Below are 20228 nucleotides of genomic sequence, written 5' to 3'. Positions count from 1 at the left end.
ACCCTTGCCCCAGGCCCCACCCACTGCAGTTCCATTGGGCTAGTGCATGCCGTCTCGCTCACTATTGGTCAGTGGTTCAAAGGAACCCGCCCATTGTGGGAGGAACCAAACAAGGTCCGCCGATTTACAGCCTCGACGCGGCACTAAACCGGAAGCGCTTGGGAATGCAGCTCGTCGCGTTCTTTTCCTCACTTCCCTTTCGGGAAGGGAGGAGCTTGCTGTGGTTTCCGGTGTGTGTCTCTGTATCTGTCCGGTTTTGTGTATGTGTGTGTCCGTCCTTGTGTGTGTTTGTGTCTTTGTCTGTCTCTGTCCGGTTGTGTGTGTGTGGTGTGTGTGTGTGTGTGTGTGTGTGTGTGTGTGTGTGTGTGTCTCTGCCTGTCTCTGTCCGTCCGTCTGTTTTCGCTTCTGGTTCACAGCATCTAACTTACCGTGTCTATGAGCAAGTTATGTGATTTCTACCTCCAAAATATATCTTGAATTTTTTTTTTCTGTTTTCACAAACAGAAAGTTCAAGTGTCTAGCATAATAGCATAGCTTCTCTCCAGCTTTTCCTTCTTAAAATATAAGATATTTTATTTCAACGCCGAATTCAAACGCCGAAACTTTAAACACAGAACCATCGCAATAGCGAAGTTCAAAGAACTTTGCCAATTTACCTTTATTTGCATATTATTTTAGAAAACTACTTGGAACTGGGCATGGACGCTCATCCCAGTAATATTCACGATGCTGAGCCTGAACTATGAGGGACACTCTCAAATGACACTTTAGTATCTACCTTTTAAGATTCTCATACTGGGCGGGAGAGATGGCTCAGCGGTTAAGAGCACTGACTGTTCCTCTAAAGGTCCTGAGTTCAAATCCCAGCAATCACATGGTGGCTCACAACCATCCGTAATTGACAGCTACAATGTACTTACATATAATAAATAAATAAATAAATAAATCTTATTAAAAAAAAAAGACTTCTCATATCTAGCCCATGGTGTGGTGGTGCTTACCCCTTTAATCCTAGCCTTTAGGAGAAAGACAAGTAGACCCCTTTGAAAAGGCCAACCAAGTTTGCAGGGAGTTTCAAACCATCTAATGATACCCAGACTCAATAAATAAACTAAATTGGGCATGGGGATGCATATCTTTAATCCCAGAACTCCAGTGGAATATAAATGGGGGGAGCTCAGAGGCAGGCAGATCTCTGAGTTCAAGGCCATCCTACACAGGAAGTTTCAAGCTAGGAAGGACTACACAGTAGGATAAATAAAATAAAACAGAGGGGAGTATCGTATCGGGAAGAAGAGGAGGTCATAGGAGACCACACAGTGGGTAAAAATGGCTGCCACTGAGGCCTGAGACCCACACTAGTAGAAGGAGAGAAGTGATTTCTGAGAGTTGTCCTCTGACCGCCACAGTGCATTCAAGTGATACCTGTGTGCTTTCACACACCCATAAAATATAATTATGGGGGAAAAGAGTTTTTGCAAAGTAACAACAACAAAAAAATTCCACCCTGGAGACATGGCCAAGAGCTTAAAAGCATTTGCAGCTCACGCAAAGGACCTAGGTTTGGTTTCCCAGCACCCATGCAGCTTTGAGACTCACAACTGCTGCCTGTAATGCCAGTTCTAGAAAATCCTTTGGCAACACCCATGGAAGGAGTTACACAGACAAAGTTTGGAGCTGTGATGAAAGGATGGACCATCTAGAGACTGCCATATCCAGGGATCCATCCCATAATCAGCTTCCAAACGCTGACACCATTGCATACACTAGCAAGATCTTGCTGAAAGGACCCAGATATAGCTGTCTCTTGTGAGACTATGCCGGGGCCTAGCAAACACAGAAGTGGATGCTCACAGTCAGCTATTGGATGGATCACAGGGCTCCCAATGGAGAAGCTAGAGAAAGTACCCAAGGAGTTAAAGGGATATGCAACCCTATAGGGGGAACAACATGATGAACTAACCAGTACCCCGGAGCTCTTGTCTCTAGCTGCATATGTATCGAAAGATGGCCTAGTCGGCCATCACTGGAAAGAGAGGCCCATTGGACTTGCAAACTTTATATGCCCCAATACAGGGGAATGCCAGGGCCAAAAGAATGGGAATGGGTGGGTAGGGAAGGAGGGGGGGTATGGGGGACTTTTGGGATAGCATTGGAAATGTAATTGAGGAAAATACGTAATAAAAAAATACTAAAAATTAAAAAAAAAAAAAGAAAAAAAAAAGAAAATCCTTTGGCACCAGGCACTCCTGTGGTACACACACCTATATGCAATCATTTTGTTTTAAAGTCTCACTATGCATCCCTGACTGGCCTGGATCTCACAGAGATTCATCTGCATCTGACTCCTGACTGCTGGATTATAGACAGAGACCATGCAAGTAATATTATTTTATGTGTGGGGCACATACATATTCCTCCAAGTATATCTCTGCACCGTGTATGTACAGTGCAGGTGGAGGCCAGATGAGCTCAGTGGATGTTCTCAAACTAGAGGTACGGATAGTTGTGAGTCAAACTGTAGGTGCTGGGAATTGAACCAGGTTCTCTGGAAGAGCAGCTAGAACTCCTAGCTGATGAGCCATCTTTCCATTCTTGAAAGTATAGCATGTATGTATGTGTGTCTGTGTGTCTGTGTGTGTGTGTGATTATTATTGTTGTTGTTATTGTTTTTTTTGAAACAGGATGTCTTTATATAGTCCTGGATGTCCTGGAACTCATTCTGTTGACCAGCTGGCTACAAATTCAAAGATCCACTTGCCTTATCCTCTTGAATGCTAGGACTAAAGGTGTACCCCCCAACACACGTGCATGCAGCCAAACACTCATACACGTAAAATTAAACACACACACATACACACACACACACCATGGCTTTGAAAGTAAATCTTTAACATTTATTTTAGAGTATGTATATGTTTGCGCTTGGGAGAGTTTCTATGCACCATGTGTGTTCAGGAAACTTTGGAAGAGGGCATTAGACTCCTGGAAGTGGAGTTACAGGCAGTTGTGAGCCCATGTGAGTCCTGGGAACCAAACCCAGGCACTCTGCAAAAGTAGTAAGTTCTCTTAACCACTAATCCATCTTTCCAGGCCTCTGTTAAATAAATCTTGAAAAATAAAATAGAATAAATTCAAAAAAGCATATACCTGAACTCTGTGGTAGAGTTTGTATTTTTCATTTGAGAGGCCCTGGGTCAAAATTATTGCAAAAATAATCATAGAGGTATATAAGAAATGTCAAGCCCTGCACACTTGGTATCTTTTTGTTTGTTTGTTTGTTTGTGTTTGTTTTTCAAGACAGGGTTTCTCTGTAGCTCTGGCTGTCCTGGAACTCACTTTGTAGACCAGGCTGGCCTCAAACTCAGAAATCCGCCTGCCTCTGCCTCCCAAGTGCTGGGATTAAAGGTGTGTGCCACCACACCTGGCACTCTTGGTGCCTTGAATAGAGAGTTTCATAAGTCTTGACCATAAACCAGAACCCTGGAAGAATGTTCTTGCCTTTGTTTCATGGGTTAGCTTCTTTTATCTAGTTATATAAAACTTCACAAACTCACAAAATTTTGTCATGTCTCTTCCCACCTTCTTCCTCTTCCTGCTCTCATTGTAATTACATTTTTCCTTTCTTGTTGTTTTTGAAATAAAGGATCTTTCTACATTGTCTAAACTGGTCTTGAACTTATAGACATAAGAGAGGCAGCTGGAATAAAAGAGCGGTAGCTGGAATTCACCACTTTACATATTTTTCTATTTCTCTCTCTCTCTCTCTCTCTCTCTCTCTCTCTCTCTCTCTTGCTCTCTCATGCTTTCTGTCTCTCTGTCTCTGTCATACTTGACTGGTCTAAGACTTGCTACATAGACCATTCTGTCCTTGAAATCACAGAGATCTGCCTGCCTGTGCCTCCAGAATGCTGGCAATAAAGGCACGTGCCACCATGCCTGGTTGTTGTTGTTTATTGTTGTTGCTGGTTTTTGTTTGCTTGCTTGATTTGTTTTTACAATTCAGGGCCTCTAGCATGGTAGGCGAGCACCTTGTTTAAGGTTTTTGTGTGTTTGCTGTTCTTTCTGTGACAAGGTTTCACATGGCCCAGGATGGCCTCAAAGTTGTTGCAGTGCTGAGGCTGACCTGGAACTCCTGATCTTCTTGCCTCTCTCTTCCAAGCGCCACCACACTGAGATTTTCTAACTGCTTGTTTGTCTCTATTTCAGTCATTAGAGTACAAACCCGCCGGATAATAAGACACATCAATTATTTGTTTTATTGTGTCTATATGTTTCTATTTATTTTGTGTCATGACGTACATGGGGAAGACATCTTGCAAGAGTTGGTTCTCTCCTCCCATCAGGCTTGGTGGTAAGTACCTTGAAATGACTCTTGTTTGCTTCTTCTTCCTCCCTCCCTCCCTCCCTCCCTCCCTCCCTCCCTCCCTCCCTCCCTCCCTCCCTCTTCCTTCCTTCCTTCCTTCCTTCCTTCCTTCCTTCCTTCCTTCCTTCCTTCCTTCTTTCCTTCATAAGCTAGAATGGCCCTAAACTCATTGAGACTGGCCTTGAGTATCTTATCTTCCTGTCACCATCTTCCAAGTGCTGATGTCATAGATATGTGCCACTGAGCCCAGGAAATCTTACTCACTGCGGCCTTATTCACTGCTGTATTCTAGGCAGTGGGACTAGGGCCTGACACACAAGAAGCACTCGCTGTGTGTTTGTTGAATGAAAGAAAGAATGAATGGCTTTCTCAAGAGCATCTTGACGGCTGAGAGGAAGAAGTAAACAAGCTCGCTTGGCATGGCGTGGGTGGTACTGTGAGGCACACAGAGAGCTGTCAGTGTGTTAGACTAAGGCCATCACACCAAGGCGGTTAACAAATGCCTCAGTGAAGGGCGGGGGTGGCGGTGCGTGCAATGGTGCACACCTGAGATCTTACTATTGTGGAGGCTGAAGCAGGAGTTCAGGGCCAACCTGTGCTACATTGCAAGAAAGACACTCCTCCTCTCCCTCCACCAAAAATCCGTGAGATGGGATGACTAAGGTTAACTCAAGGTTCTGCCACTTGCTAATTGAGTGACCTTGGGTGACTTATCTAACCTCTGTCAACCTTACTTTAATTCAATAAAATGCATGACTACGTAATAGATTTTGTGATGTTTAACTGAGGTGTTATATGTAAAGAAATTACTACATGTGTAGATTCTTAACAATTGTTAGTTTTCATTAGATGACTGTGGCTTCTAATAGCACTGTCTTTGTTTGTTTGTTTTGCTTTTATGAGACAGGGTTTCTCTATATAGCCCTGGCTGTCCTGCAACTCAATCAGTAGACCAGGCTGGCCTCGAGATCTGCCTGCCTCTGCCTCTTGAGTGCTGAGATTAGCCGGGCTCTCCTTTCCTTTTTAGGAATTTACTTTAAAAAAAAAAAAGATTTTATTTATGTGAGTACACTGTAGCTGTCTTCAGACACACTAGAAGAGGGCATCAGACCCCATTACAGATGGTTGTGAGGCACCATATGGTTGCTGGTATTTGAACTCAGGACCTTTGGAAGAACAGTCAGTGCTCTTAGCCGCTGAGCCATCTCTCGAGCCCAGGGGTGGTTATTTCTAAGCTGTGAGTGCAGGTACCTGCCAAGGCTCGAGGCATCAGAATCGTGGAGCTGGATTCGTGGCAGTTGAGCATCCTGACGTGAGTGCTGGGAGTTGTGCTCAGGTCCTCTGCAAAACTATTGTCTGCTCTGAACCACTGAGCTAGCTCCCCAGCCCCTTGCATATATTTTTGAGACAGGGTTTCGTGTATCACAAGTTACTCCTGAACACAATTTGCAGTCAAGACTAGGCCTGAACTCCTGGTATCCTACCTCCACTTCCAGAGTTTTAGGAGGACAGTCATGCACTGTCACACCTGGCTTTAGGTTAACATAGTGAGTGAAAAATAAATGAATAAGCCTGAAAACTAAATAAAAATATTTTAAATGTATTTTTAATTTTTATATGCATTGGTGTTTTGCCTACATATATGCCCATGTGAGGGTGTCAGATCACCTGGAAATGGAGCCACAGGGCATTATGAGCCACCATGTGGGTGCTGAGAATCCTGAGGGACGGGGGCAGCCAGTACTCTTGATTGCTGAGCCGTCTCTCCAGCCTCAGAAAATAAACTTTTAAACAAATTTTCATGGTGTTCCTGGAGGTTGAATGCAGGCCTTCCATATTTTTATAAGCACTCAGTCACATTTCTTTTCTTTCTTTCTTTCTTTCTTTCTTTCTTTCTTTCTTTCTTTCTTTCTTTCTTTCTTTCTTTCTTTCGAGACAGGGTTTCTCTGTGTAGCTCTGGCTGTCCTGGAACTCACTCTGTAGACCAGGCTGGACTTGAACTCAGAAATCCGCCTGCCTCTGCCTCCGGAGTGCTAGGATTAAAAGTGTGCGCCACCACTGCCCGGCTCAGTCACATTTCTAACTCAGCCTTTTAATTCAAAACTGAGAGCTCGGATATGGAGTGCACACCTGCAATCCCATAACTTGGTAGGTAGAAGGAGGAGTTCAAGGACAGCCTCAACTACATAGCAAACTCAAAGCCAGCCTGGGATACAAGAAAACTTTGCTCAAAGAAAAAAAAAACCCACACAATTAAATTTCCTAAAATGGGGGCTGGTGAGATGGCTCAGTGGGTAAGAGCACCCGACTGAGCTCAAATCCCAGCAACCGCATGGTGGCTCACAACCATCTGTAATGGGGTCTGACTCCCTCTTCTGGAGTGTCTGAAGACAGCTACAGTGTACTTACATATAATAAATAAATACATCTTTAAAAAAATTTTTCCTAAAATGGGCACATCAGTACACAGCTTTAATTCTAGCAAGTGTGTGGAGGCAGGAGAATCACAAATTCAAGGTCATGCTCAGTTACATAGTTGGATCAAGGCTAGCCTGGGCTACTGGAGACTCTGTCTTAAAATTTTAAACATCCTAAATGAAGTACTTCTTCCTGTTTAGAGTATGCCTTTTCTCATTTGAAATAAAGTCAGTGGACTTTACTGAGATTCCTGGCTTGGTGCATTCCAGGTGAGACCTTGGACTGAGAGTATTTTGTTTGCCTGACCACAAGAGGGCACCAGTCAATCACCTCAGTCTCTTCCTGCCCTTAAGGAACAGTAGAGAGTGCTGCGGTTTCTGCCAGTTATTTGCTGTGATAGTTGTGTTTCAGTACCAGGCCTCGAACCTTGGTAGCTGTGAACACGTAGCACTCTTGCTTTACCACTGAGTTATGTATTCCTAGACTTTTTCACTTTGAAATAGGACCTAACCTGCCCAGACTAATTTTTAACTCTCTAGCTGGCTTTGAACTTGGACTCCTGCCTTCACCTGCTGCCATCTCCTCCATCCCCTGCCTCACTAGGTCTGTCAACTTTTATTTCAGAACCTAATAAGTGAAAAATATTAGAAAAAATATGATTATGGCTTTTTTGGTCTTGAGTACCTGATATGTAGACAGCTTAGCCATGGAGCTGGAAGGTGGGGGTTCAATGTGTTATTTTGTGATACTGATTATCTTCTTGGCTCTGGTGCTCTCTCTGTGTGTGTGTGTGTGTGTGTGTGTGTGTGTGTGTGTGTGTGTGTGTGTGTGTGTGTGGTTTTGAGACAGAAGCTTGCTGTATAGCCGTGGTTGATCTGATCCTCCTTAGATAGCTCTAACTTAACTCAAGGTGTTTCTCTTGCTTCTGTAGCTACCCACATTCTGGACCTGCTGCTTCAGCCTTCCCGTTCAGCACTGCTAAAATTACAGACTATGCCACCAATCTTGGTTGCTTTTCAAAACAAATATTTATGTGACATGAACTACAAGAGAAGACCCCACCTCGAAAAACAAGCAAATAAACAACAGAGACTGCTAAGTGGCTCAAAGGGTTAAAGGCACTGATTCCCAAATCCCACTGGAGTTCTAGCAGATCCACATCATGGAAGGAGATCTATTCCAGCAAGATGATCTCTGACCTCCACACCCCACTCTAGTGTTATATGTAGTTCTCTACACAAAATAAATAAATGACATAAGCCGGGCGTGGTGGCGCACGCCTTTAATCCCAGCACATGGGAGGCAGAGGCAGGAGGATTTCTGAGTTTGATGCCAGCCTGGTCTACAGAGTGAGTTCCAGGACAGCCAGGGCTACACAGAGAAACCCTGTCTCGAAAAAACGAACAAACAAACAAAAGCAACAAAATATCCAAATGCCCAAGTATCTACTTTGTATCAGATGCCATGCTCTTATTGAGATAGAGGTGAATAAGAAACAGTTGCAATTTCCTGAAGGATGTTTTGACTGGCTACACTAACAAGTAGCTAGTTAGGTGGGGCAGCAGCTCTATACTTACAATGGATAGACCTGTGTATAAAACCCAGTAAGACAGGAAGATGCCAGCTTTCCAATTTAGGGCCGTGCCCAGAGCAGATACCTACTGTATGAGTTTGCGAATTGACTTGAGCCCAGGAATGCAGGCAGATGTTTCAATGGGTTAGTCTAGGGATCTATAGTCCTATAGGTCAGGGTGGGGCTATGGTGACTGTATGTGGGTGAAATGCTTTGAAGGTGATCTTTCTGCCTATTTGTCTACTCACAGCTGTGCTATTAAAGGTGTCAACATCATCTCCCAGGTTTCTAGGTCAACAATCTTCCTGTCCTTAAATTGAATAGTGGAGGAGAGGAAGCTAGAACTAGGCACACGTCATCATTTTGGGAGGGGAGGATGCTGTAATTAGAATATTCTCCTTCCTTGAGGGGAGTTCTAATTCTAGTGGTAGAACTTGGTCTCATGACCTAGACAAAATTGGGATCCTGTCAATTATCCTTTAAAAAAAAATGTTTTAGACAGGGTCTTATGTCACCCTGGCTGGTTTTAACTATAGAACTAAAAATGACCTTGGGATGAGGGAATGATGTTTTAAAGTACTGAGGTCTCAGCTATGGAGGAAAAAGGTTAGGCTTGGTACATGCCTGTAATTCCAGAATTAGGCAGGCAGAGACAGGAGGCTCATAAGTCTTAAGTCAATTGGGTTACATACTGAGTTATAAGCCAGCTTGGACTATATGGCAAAAACATAACCTGTCTATAAATAAATAAATGCCTCATTAAGTGGATTTTTGTACAGTGACTTCCTTCCAAACAACACAGTAAAGAAGGGGTGGGGAAGCAGAGCAACTTTACAGTGGAAAGACTTGACATACTACTTTAGCCAGGTGACCAAGATCAACATCAACAAGGCTAATCATGCTCTGCTCTATGCCCTTGGTATGATGTGATGTACATGGCATTTTACCTCTGTGATCATTCCCTTTCACAAAAACAAAACAAAACAAAACAATAAAATAAAATAAAATAAAACACCCCAAATAGTCTTTCTTATGAGAAAAACATTTCAAATCCCAATTCTGAAGTTTTTTCTACTAAATTCTTGGTCTAGATAAGTGTAGTGGCCTACTCTTATAATAACCAAACATTGTGGAGACTGAGGCAGAGATGGCTAATTGAAGTCAGTCTTGGCTATGTAGTAAAATCCTGCCCCTCCCCCCAAGTAAAGAAGAGGGCCAGCAAAAGATAGCTTAATACCCAACTCTCATGACTGAGTTTGATCCCCAAGACTCACATGATGGAGGATGGTGGATACCCCAGAAAGTTGTCTCTAAGTGTCACATACAGGACACACCACACATATAGAGTAAAAAAGAGTGGATGGTGCAAACCTTTAACCCCAGCACTTGGGAGGCAGAGGTAGATAGATCTTTGTGAGTTTGAGGCCAGCCTAGTCTACAGCCAAGACAGTCAGGACTACACAGAGAAACCCTGTCTTGAAAAACAAAACAAAACAAAAACCCAAAACAAAACAAAGAAAAAACCCCAACCAAACAAAAAAAGATAGGATGCAAAATAGAAAAATGACATAGGTAAAAAGAAAGAAAATATTAATAAACCTGGATCTCAGGCCGCAGTAATGCAGCAGATTAGCACGTGTGTGTTTCCAGGAGATGGATGGGGAACGTCACTAAGTTCAGGGTCCCCGGCCAAGCAGGCCCTGTTTGATTTGACCACCTTTTTTGGGTACAGGTTGTTATGGGTGCAACTTCTGGTGACAGTAGCCTGCCCTGTACCTGGGTGCAGGAATGAGTAGCATTTGTTCAGATCATGCTGTCCCAGATGTTGTTCTGTGTGAGCTGGCAAAGGGCCAGCTCTATGATGCCACCCCACAGGCACAGGGGGAACGCTTTCTGGATATGGTAGTCTGACAAGATGTGTCTACCCTCCAGTTGCTTGGTAGAGAACCTCAGATGCTGCTGATGGTACTGGGTGCATTCCTCATCTCGGATTGTGACCCTAATGATGGTGGCATTGGGCTCAACCTCCAGGGTCTTTGTGGAGACCTGCATATTGGCATCTGCCACTAACTAGCTCACTGCTTAAAGAAAAAGAGGGCAGCAGAAATGGAAATATTTGTTTTGTTTTGTTTTTTTTTTTGTATTTAAATCTTTCAAAGCAGGGCAATGTTGCCACAGGCCTTTAGTTGTAGCACTGGGGAGGCAGGGTAAGCAAATTCCTGAGTTTGATACCTGGTCTACAGAGCAAGTTCCAGGATGGCTAGGGCTACAGAGAGAAGAAACCCTGGTAAAACTTGAATGTTTGTGTACCATGTGTATACAGTTCCCGTGGAAGTGAGAAAAGGGTGTTGGATTTCCTTGTTGGTGGAGTTACAAGTGGTTTGGAGTCGTCATGTGAATGCTGGGAACTGAATCCAGGTCCTTTGCAAGAACGGGAACGCTGAACCATTTCTCCAGTGTCCTCCTCTTTTATATTAAAAATAAAAAAAGTGCCGGGCGTGGTGGCGCACACCTTTAATCCCAGCACTCGGGAGGCAGAGGCAGGCGGATTTCTGAGTTCAAGGCCAGCCTGGTCTACAAAATGAGTTCCAGGACAGCCAGGGCTATACAGAGAAACCCTGTCTCAAAAAACCAAAAATAATAAATAAATAAATAAATAAATAAATAAGTATAAGTGTGTATCTTTGTATAGGTTAGTGCACGTGAGTGTAGGTGTCACAGAGGCCAGGGACATCAGATTCCCTAGAGCTAGAGTTGTAAGTGCTTGTGATCTGATGTGGGTGCTGGGACTTGAACTCAGATCCTTTATGAAGAGAGGTACATGCTCTTAACCACTGGTCATCTCTCCAGCCCCTAGGCTTGAATGTGTAACATAGACACACATCAGGCAAAAACATGCAGGTGTGTCTGTGTGTGTGTGTACACAAAATAAAATACATCTAAAATATTTAAACAATTTAAAATTACATTATGTACGTATTTATTTAGAGTGTGTCACGGGAAGCACTGGGTGTAGGTCTGAGGACAACTTGTGGGAGTTAGTTTTTTACTCCTGCCATGATGCTGGGACTCCTCTGTTATCAGGTTTAACAGCAGTTTCTTTTATCTGCTGAGACTTCTCACAGGCTCCTTGTTTTTGAGACAGGGTCTTGTTCAGTCCAGGCTGTCCTAGATCCTCTTGTCTCTAATCCCAGAGCGCTGGGATTGCAGGTGAGCAGCAGCACCACTTGGGTTGTTTTTTGTTTTGCTTTTGAAGACAGAGTTTCCCTGTCTAACAACCCTGGCTGTCCTGGACTCGACTTGTAGGCCATGCTGGCCTCGAACTCACAGAGTTCCACCAGCTTCTGCCTCCGGAGTGCTCGGACTGAAGATGTGCTCCACCACACCTCGCCCACTTGTATTTTAAGACAGGTTCTTTTGTAAATCAGGCTCCTTCTGCTTCAGCCTCCAGAACCTTGGGAGCATGTAGCATCATGCTGAGCTGTCAGTAGATTTATAAATCATAGTAATTGCTCTAAACTGTGGAAGATGTTGTAATCAGGAAACTGGGTGCTAAGAACAGGAGAACTTTACTGTTTCTGCAAACCTAAAACTTCTGTAAAAAAAAAAAAAAGTCTTATAAGCTGTAGATTTAATTTAACCATTACCATTCCTTGGGTTAGGTGTATTTAATCTTCTTTTACGGAATTTGATCAAGTAAGGAGTTAGAATGAAGCTTTCTGAACCCAAAATGGTTTGTTTGGAACTTGTCTCAGTGTTCTGAGGTCTTTGTTTCTTTGTTTCTTTCTCTGTTTCTTTGTTTCTTTCTTTCTTAAAGACAGTGTCTCTATGTAGCTCTGGCTGCTAGGAAATTGCTATGTAGACCAGGCTATCCTTGAATTCACAATCAGACTGTTTCTCTGCCTATCAAGAGCTGGAATCAAAAGTATGTGCCACCATTGTAGCAAACAACCCTAGAGTATTCTAATCCAGGAACTGAAGACTGTGTCTCCCTAGCCATGCCATGGCCAGGTCGATCCGTAGAGGTAAAAAGCTCCACCGCAGCCTTCTGTTTTTAGAGATAGGGTCTCATTATGTAGTACTGACTGGTAAGGAACTACTTAAGCAGACCAGGTTAGCCTCACATTGATCATTTTGCTTTTGTCCCCTTCCAAGGCCACACTAGGCCAACATCAGTATTTTGCAAAGAAGTAGACTAAGTTATAGCCAGCGCTCTTCCCCAAATCTCATGGAGGCCCCGTAATCGGGTTCAACATTAGTTTTCTCCGCTTTCTACACAACCTACTACCTACTCTCGGTAAAAGGAAGCGGGAGCTTGCCTGCTTTTCTCTAGCTTTCCTTTGGGAGACTGCCTCCCCTGAGGTAGGAGTCCCAACCTACTGAAGCACTACTAAGTGTAAGGACCACAGCCTGGGTGTCACCGAGGGGTGCATGCGGAGGACCTGGGCTCCTCACAGGAAGGCTGCCGAGGCCAGGGGACACCCTGGTAGCTAGTGCTGAGAGCCTTAGGAGCTGAGGTTCCTTCCGGGACACGCCTCTGGAACCGCGGCGTCCAGCCGCACAACCGTCACTTAGGGCCCAAAGCAATCCTCTGCGACCCGCCCTTGATCCCCACCTCCGCTTGGCTCTTTAAGGGTGGGGGACACGCGCAAGCGTCACAAAGCGCAGCCACCGTGGGGCTTGGCCTGGGTTGGGGGCGGGGGTTGGGGGGGGTGTGGAGAAGCGAGCAGGCGGGAGCAGGAGCAGAGTAGAGCAGAGCACAGCGAGGAGGGCGGGGGGGGGGAGGGAAGGAGGGAGGGAGGGAGGGGCGCGCGCACGCGCACCGGGCCGCTGTCGCCGCGAGCCGCCCCCCTCCTGGCGCGCGCCCCTCCTCCTCTCCCTCCCTCCCTCCCTCCCTCCCTCCTTCTCTGCTCTGTTGCTCCCGCGGCGCGAGGCGCTCTCGCTCTCCTCCTCCTCCGCCCCTCCCCCCGCGCAGCCGCCGCCGCCGCCGCCGTCCCGAGACCCCAGCGCACGGCGCACCCTCCCTTGTGCGCCCCTCCGGCCCCCGCGGAGAACGAGAGGGCGAGCGAGCACGGCGATCCCGGGCCGGCTCGGTCCCCCTCCCCGTCTTCACCATCGTCTGCCCTCCGCCGCCTTCCTTCGCTTCCACCTCCACTCCCCCCCCCACAAGTAGAGGCCCCCTCCGGGGGGGGGAGGCCCGGAGCCCGGAGCGGATTCCCCCAACTCCCTTAGGCCCGCCCCCGCCCGGCCCGAGTGTGAGGAGGGCCCGGGCCGGCCCGAGTCGTGAGTGAGGAGGACCCCGGGCGGGCCCGCGGGCCGTCTGGGGCCTGGTCCGGCCCCGCCAGGCGTGTGAGGACAGACAGGGGCCCGGCCCGGCCCGAGGGCGAGCGGAGGGGAGGGGCCTGGTCCGGCCCGGCCGGTGCGCGAGGACTGGGGCCGCGGCCCCGCACGGCCGCCGCCGCCGCCGCGATGGCCCAGCAGCAGATGACCAGCTCGCAGAAAGCCCTGATGCTTGAGCTGAAATCCCTGCAGGAGGAACCGGTGGAGGGCTTCCGGATCACCCTGGTGGATGAGTCCGACCTCTACAACTGGGAGGTGGCCATCTTCGGACCCCCTAACACCCTCTACGAAGGCGGCTACTTCAAGGTACCGCCACCCTTCCTCGGCCCAGCTTCCCCGGTCTCCGCTTTCCGCCGCTGGCCGGGAGCGTGAGCTCGGGGGAGCCGGGGGTGGGGGGTGGGGGCTCCTCACCTCGTAGCCCCCTCCCCCATCCGTAGAGGCAGGAAGGCCTTGCTCACCAAGTGCCTTTTCTTTGTCATGGGGCGGGGGCGGGAGGCCAGACTGCACCGGGAAATAGGAAAAGCCTCTTTGGCTGGGGTAGTGGCTATCGGGAAGGAGGGCTGCCTTTGTTTTGTTTCTCCAGCTGAGGGGTGTGTGGAAATAGGGATGGTCTAGCTTCTCTTTCTCGACCCATCTGAGTCTTCTCTGCGCAGGCTGGAACTGCCCCAGAGGGCAGGGTGACCTGCACTTATTGGATTGGACTTTTCTCTTTTTTAGGGGGGTGTGGGGGAGGAATATTAGCCTGTCATTGCCTGTGTTGCTAGTGCCCTGACAGTTGGAGGATTTGTTGGTCTTGGGTAGTGGTAGTCCAACTTTTGATTACAGTAGGTGATAATAAGGAAGATGACCATGGGGGTGGCCAAAAAAGGGAGGGTGGTGTGCTGGCGTTGTCTTGCTGTTCATCCACTCGAGGGGACTTTAATTTAGTCCTCTTTCTGTCCTCGTTTTCCATTTACTTTATAGTCAGTCTCTGCTGCTTCCAAAATGCCCTTTGTCCTTTCCTACCAAGTTTACTAGCACCCCCCCCCCCCCCCATGTACAAACATCCACAAAGGGTGGAACGCGTCAGGCCGATTGATAGTTTCCCACTTTCGGGAGACAAGATTAAAAGCTTTTGCTTAGGTGGTTAGCTCCAACAAATGGGGTCGTCCCACAGATGAGCCGCATCCGAGGTGATAGGGTTTCTCATGGTGGAGTGGTTCCTTAGGTTGCCACTATATAGACATTGTTTCCATTGTTTTCCATGAATTATTCCTGAGTTCAGTACTTGGAGATACTGTTTTTATTTTGTTTTGTTTTGTCTTGATTTGACTGAAGCAGTTTATTTGGAGGGTAGAATCCCTGAGTGAAGATGTAGTGGGGGGTAGAGACAGAGGGAATGGGTGTTTAGGAATTCATTTATTATTTTATTTCCAAAATTAGGTAAAATAGGCCAATGAGTCAATTTTCGTTTGTTTTGAAGGGAGGGGTTATCTTGGCACAAGTTTTAAACGAATATCTTAGTCATGTAGTTGTGATGTGTATTTTTAGGACTGCCCAACTACTTACCTCTTATTTTCTACCGTCCAAAAGCCTCAAATTTCAGGCTTTAAACTGGGTCAACTTTTTTGAAAATAGGATTGATAGGGAATGCTTAACATTCATGCATGTGATAGTTGCTGAATACTTAGTAAAAGGACATTTTTAGAACGTTATATAAGAGTGTGGCATCCTTACCAACTGTTTGCTTCATCTTTTGTGGTCAGCATACAAGTATACTTTTTAGATGCAGGTGCTTAAAGTTTAAGCAAAAGTTCAAGTTTATTAGTAATAGATTGGAAAGGGTATTGTTTCTATGCTGAGGTATGTTATATGTCAAATATAATTTTTAATTTGTAGATATTGGGAGTATTGCACAAAGTGGAGTTCATATGATATATTTCCTAGAAAACATTTTCAAAGCAGACTACTGCTTAATTTTAAAGAGGATGGTTTTGTTTTATTTATTTGTTTTTGTTTTTGTTTTTTTGTTTTGAGACAGGGTTTCTCTTTGTAGCCCTGGCTGTGCTGGAACTTGCTCTGTGACCAGGCTGGCCTTGAACTCACAGATAGCCTTTTGCCTCTGCCTCTGCCTACCAGGTTCTGGGATTAAAGTAGCACCATGCTGAGCTTAAGGATACAGTCTGTTTTCCAAAAAGTATTATTTCTGGAACAATTGATAGTTAAGGTAAATGGTAGTTAATCTCTTATTGAAATTGTTTTTAAAAAGCTATGAAAGTAAGACTTTTGCTTACTAATGATTTTGAATTGATAAAATGGAAATATTTCCTGTAGCATATACTAATTTAAAATAAAGCTGAGCAGTGGTGGCTCACTCCTTTAACCCAGCACTCAGGAGGCAAAAGCACTTGAATCTTTGAGTTTGAGACCAGCCTGGTCTACAGAGCCAGTTCCAGGACAGCCAAGGCTACACAGAGAAACCCTGTCTCAAACAACAACAACAACAAAAATAATAATAGAATAAAGGCTTTGTGCTAGGGCTGTAGCGCAGTGGTAGAATACTTGCCTAGCATGCCCAAAGCTCTGATTTTCTCTTTTTTAAACTCCAGCAACACACCTACAACAAAATATACAAATCATAGCTTTAGTCCTTTTGAAAAGATTGCCTTTGGGGACCAGGGGTGTACCTCATTTGTAGAGAGCTTGTCTAGCATAGTGAAAGCCCTGGGTTCCATCTCCACTATTGCCCAGACCCAGTACTGCCCAGACCCAGTACTGCCCAGACCCAGAGGTGCTCCTGAAATCTGGAACAGCCAGGAAGCAAAGGCAGGACAGGTTATGCAAGCAAATCTGAGGTCAGCCTCCTCTATACAGTAAGTTCTAGACCAACCAGGGCTGTGTAACCAGACGGGGGAAAGGGAGAAAAAGTCTTTATTTCCTATTGAGTATGGTTTGTTTTGTTTTTCCAAGAGAGCGCCTTGCTGTTTATCCCTGTGTAGCTGCTCTGGAACTACAGAGAGAGACTTGCTTCTGCTTCCAGAGTTGCTGCGGTCAAAGGCACAGATGTACCCTCACCCCTGGCTCTATCTAGTTTAAATTCCTTTTCAGAAAAATATTTTTATTGTTTTGAGACTATAATTTTACACCCCCCTTCTCCTTCATTTAATTCTCTCCCATATGCCTTTCTCTCTTTCAAATTCATGTTCCCCCTTTAAAGATTCATGTATGTAGACCACATGTGTGCTTGCTTGGTGCCTTTGAAGTTCAGAAGGACATTGGAGCCTCTGAAACTAGAGGTACAGATGGTTGTCACCTACCATGTGGTGCTGGGAATTGAACCTGGGTCCTTTGCAAAAGCAGCAAGTGCTCTTAGCCAACTGAGCCAACTCTTCAGTCCCTCTTTTCTTTCTTCCTTCCTTTCTTCCTTTCTTCCTTTCTTTCTTTCTTTCTTTCTTTCTTTCTTTCTTTCTTTCTTTCTTTCTTTCTTTCTTTCTTCCTTCCTTCCTTCCTTCCTTCCTTCCTTCCTTCCTTCCTTCCTTTCTTCCTTCCTTCCTTCCTTCCTTCCTCCCCCTCCCCCTCCCCCTCCCCCTCCCCCTCCCTTCCTTCCTTCCTTCCTTCCTTCCTTGTGTTCTGTTTTTTTTTTTTTTTTTTTTTTTGTTTTGAGACAGAGTTTCTTTGTAGCCTTGGCTGTCCTGGAACTCTGTAGGTCAGGCTAGCCTTGAGTTCAGAGATCATCTGCCTCTGCTTCCCGAGTTGGTATGGATTAAAGGAGTGCACCACCTTGCTTGGCATAATTTTTTAAATATTAGGATATGTTTGCCCTACTTTTCCCCCATCCTAATTTGAAAAAAAAGTGTGCATTCGAGATGTTCATGTGAACAAGCAGCCATGGCTTGTTGGTGAAGATCAGAGGACAGCTTTTGTGTGTAGTTTTTCCCTTCCATTTTTGATTCTAGGGTTAAAATCAAGATTTACAGGCTTGTATGGTAAGAGCTTTACCTGCTGAGGCATCTTTCCTGCCCCTGTACTAATTTTTTTGATGCTGGGTATTGAACCCAGGGCTTCCCAACGTCTGCCATTGAAGCTGTGCCCTCAGCATTCTGTTGAGGAAAAATGACCTCCATTCCCTGCCACTATCCAAAACCCCTGACCCCTGTGGTAGTCTCAGTGCCATCCTGTGCTACAGGATGAGATCCGGTCTCAAAAAATTATTTTTGGAGAGGATCTGGTTCTGTAGCTCATGATGACCTGAAACTCACTATGGAGCTTGTACTGGCCAACCAGCCCTCTGCCCAGCCTTCCCAGGCAGGGTTCTAGGTCTGTGCCACCCTGTCTGGTAAAGTATGAAAATACTTTTTTTCCTTTTAAAGACATGCTTCATAGAATCTAGGTTGGCCATGAACTTTCTTCCTCTTTTTTTTCTTTTTTTTCTTCTTTCTCTTTTTGGTTTTTTGAGACAGGGTTTCTCTGTGTAGCCTGACTGTTCTGGAACTCACTATGTAGAGCAGGCAGGCCTCAAACTCAGAGATCCACCTGCCTCTTCCTTCTGAGTGCTGGGGTTAAAGGTATGGACTCCCACTGTGCAGCCTTGAACTGTGTAGCCAGGGATGACCTTAAACTCCTGATCTTCCAGCTTCCCACTTCCCCAGTGCTGGCATTACAGTTTTTTGTCACCATGCCAGGATTATGCTATGCAGGAGAGTGAACCCAAGGCAGGGTGTGTGCCAGACCAGCACTCTGCCAATTGAGTTATATCCTCAACCTCAAAATTGAGAAAAACCTTTAAAAATCACTTTGTCCATGTGTTTCTGTGTGCGTTTGCCATCGGGGTGGGGTGCTTTCAGAAGCCTGAGGTGGACATCAGAGCTGGAGTTGAAGAGGGTTATGAGCCCTCTAATGTGGTCGCTGGAAACTGATCTTAGGTCCTATCTTGAACAGCAAGTGGTCCATCACGCTAGCCCTCAGAAATTCTTTTTCTTTTTGAACTGGAAGCATTGAAACAGGATCTCTAAAGTCCTAGCTGTCCTGGATCTCACAGATCCGCCTGCAGAATGATGAGATTAAAGATATACACCACCACGTCTGGCACTCAGAAATTAAAAATGTTTGGTTGTATTTTACACACACACACACACACACTCTTTGTTTAGTTTGTTTTTCTGAACTAGGCATTCTCTGTAGCTTTGGCTGTCCTGGAAGAGCTTTCCATCTGTTTCTGCTTCCTGAGTGTTTAGGATGCATATCTATTGATCTCAGTACTCTGGAGGTAGAGACAGGTCTCTAATTGAGTTTGAGACTAGCTTGGCCTACATAGTTTTAGGTAAACTAGAGCTATGTAGAGAAACCCTTCTCAAAAAACAACAAAGAAATATTTTATGTGTGTGTATATGTGAGTGCTTGCAAGTATGTATCATGTGGTCTGTCTGCTCTCTGAGGAGGCCAGTAGAAGGCATTGATCTCCTGGGACTAGAGTCACAGGTGGTTGTGAGCCCCTAAGTGAGTGCTAGGAACTGAATCTGGATCTTCTTCAAGAGAATCAAGTACCTTTAAAGCTGAGCCATCTCTCCAGTCCACCTTGCACCTTTTTTAAAAAAGATTTTATTTATTTCATGTATATGAGTACACTGTAGCTGTCTTCAGACACACCAGAAGAGGACATCAGATCCCATTACAGATGGGTGTGAGGCACCATGTGGTTGCTGGGAATTGAACTCAGGACCTCTGGAACCTCTTAACCACTGAGCTTTTTTCCTTTTAAAGACATGCTTCATAGAATCTACGTTGGCCATGAACTTTCTTCCTCTTTCTTCTCCTTTTTTTTTTCTCTTTTTGGTTTTTTGAGACAGGGTTTCTCTGTAGCCCAGGCTGACCTGGAACTCAGTAGACTAGACTGGCCTGGAACTCAGAAATCAGCCTGCCTCTGCCTGCCAAGTGCTGGGATTAAAGGCGTGTGCTACCATACCCGGCCAGCCAACACCTTTTTTAAAAAAACAAAACAAAACCATAAGTTCTTGGCTTGTATGTGTGTCTGTGTACACCATGTATGGCTGGTGCCTTAAGAGATCTGAAGATGTCCAGCCTGTGAGCAACCACATGGGTGCTTGGACTCAAACCTTGGTCTTCTGCAAGAACAAGTGCTCTTAACTGCCAAGCGATCTCTTTATTCCTGAATCTTATTTAAGTGTGTGTATGGTCTGTGGTGCACATGGGGAGGTCAGAGGACAAATTGTGGGAGTTCCCTGTTTTTTGCAGTGTGGGTACCAGCGGTTGATCTCAGGTCATGGCCTTGGCAGGATTGCTTTACCTGTTGACCTAGCTCTTTGGCCAAGCATGGGAACTCTTAAGTTGTTTCAGTCTTTGTGAGAAAATTGAGTGGCATTTTTCTAGTTTTTTTTTCCCCCTTGTGTTATCTGCTTAGTTCATCCTTGGAAAAGGCCGATTTATGATCATCTTTCCCCCAGTACTTTTGTCTTAAAACAAGGCTTAAGTGTGTTTCTTTGCAGCTTCATTTAAAAGTTGGCGCAGGGGCTGACAAGATGGCTCAGCTGGGTA

At 45.5% G+C, this 20228-nt stretch overlaps 1 protein-coding gene across 1 annotated transcript in view; it reads left to right on the top strand.

The window, feature by feature from the left end:
• The first annotated feature begins 13255 nt into the window (after positions 1–13255).
• Positions 13256–20228, top strand: part of Ube2r2 (ubiquitin conjugating enzyme E2 R2) — a 56817-nt gene continuing 49844 nt past the window's right edge. Inside the window, exon 1 of the mRNA XM_021160361.3 lies at positions 13256–14003. Within this exon, the coding sequence (XP_021016020.1) occupies positions 13827–14003 (177 nt within the window). The 5' untranslated portion in view covers positions 13256–13826. The remainder of the gene's footprint in view (positions 14004–20228) is intronic.

This window comes from Mus caroli, unplaced genomic scaffold (assembly GCF_978045245.1).
Source record: "Mus caroli unplaced genomic scaffold, Mus_caroli_1 scaffold_6, whole genome shotgun sequence".
Lineage (NCBI taxonomy): Eukaryota > Metazoa > Chordata > Mammalia > Rodentia > Muridae > Mus > Mus caroli.
This window is presented reverse-complemented; position numbering and strand designations above follow the sequence as displayed.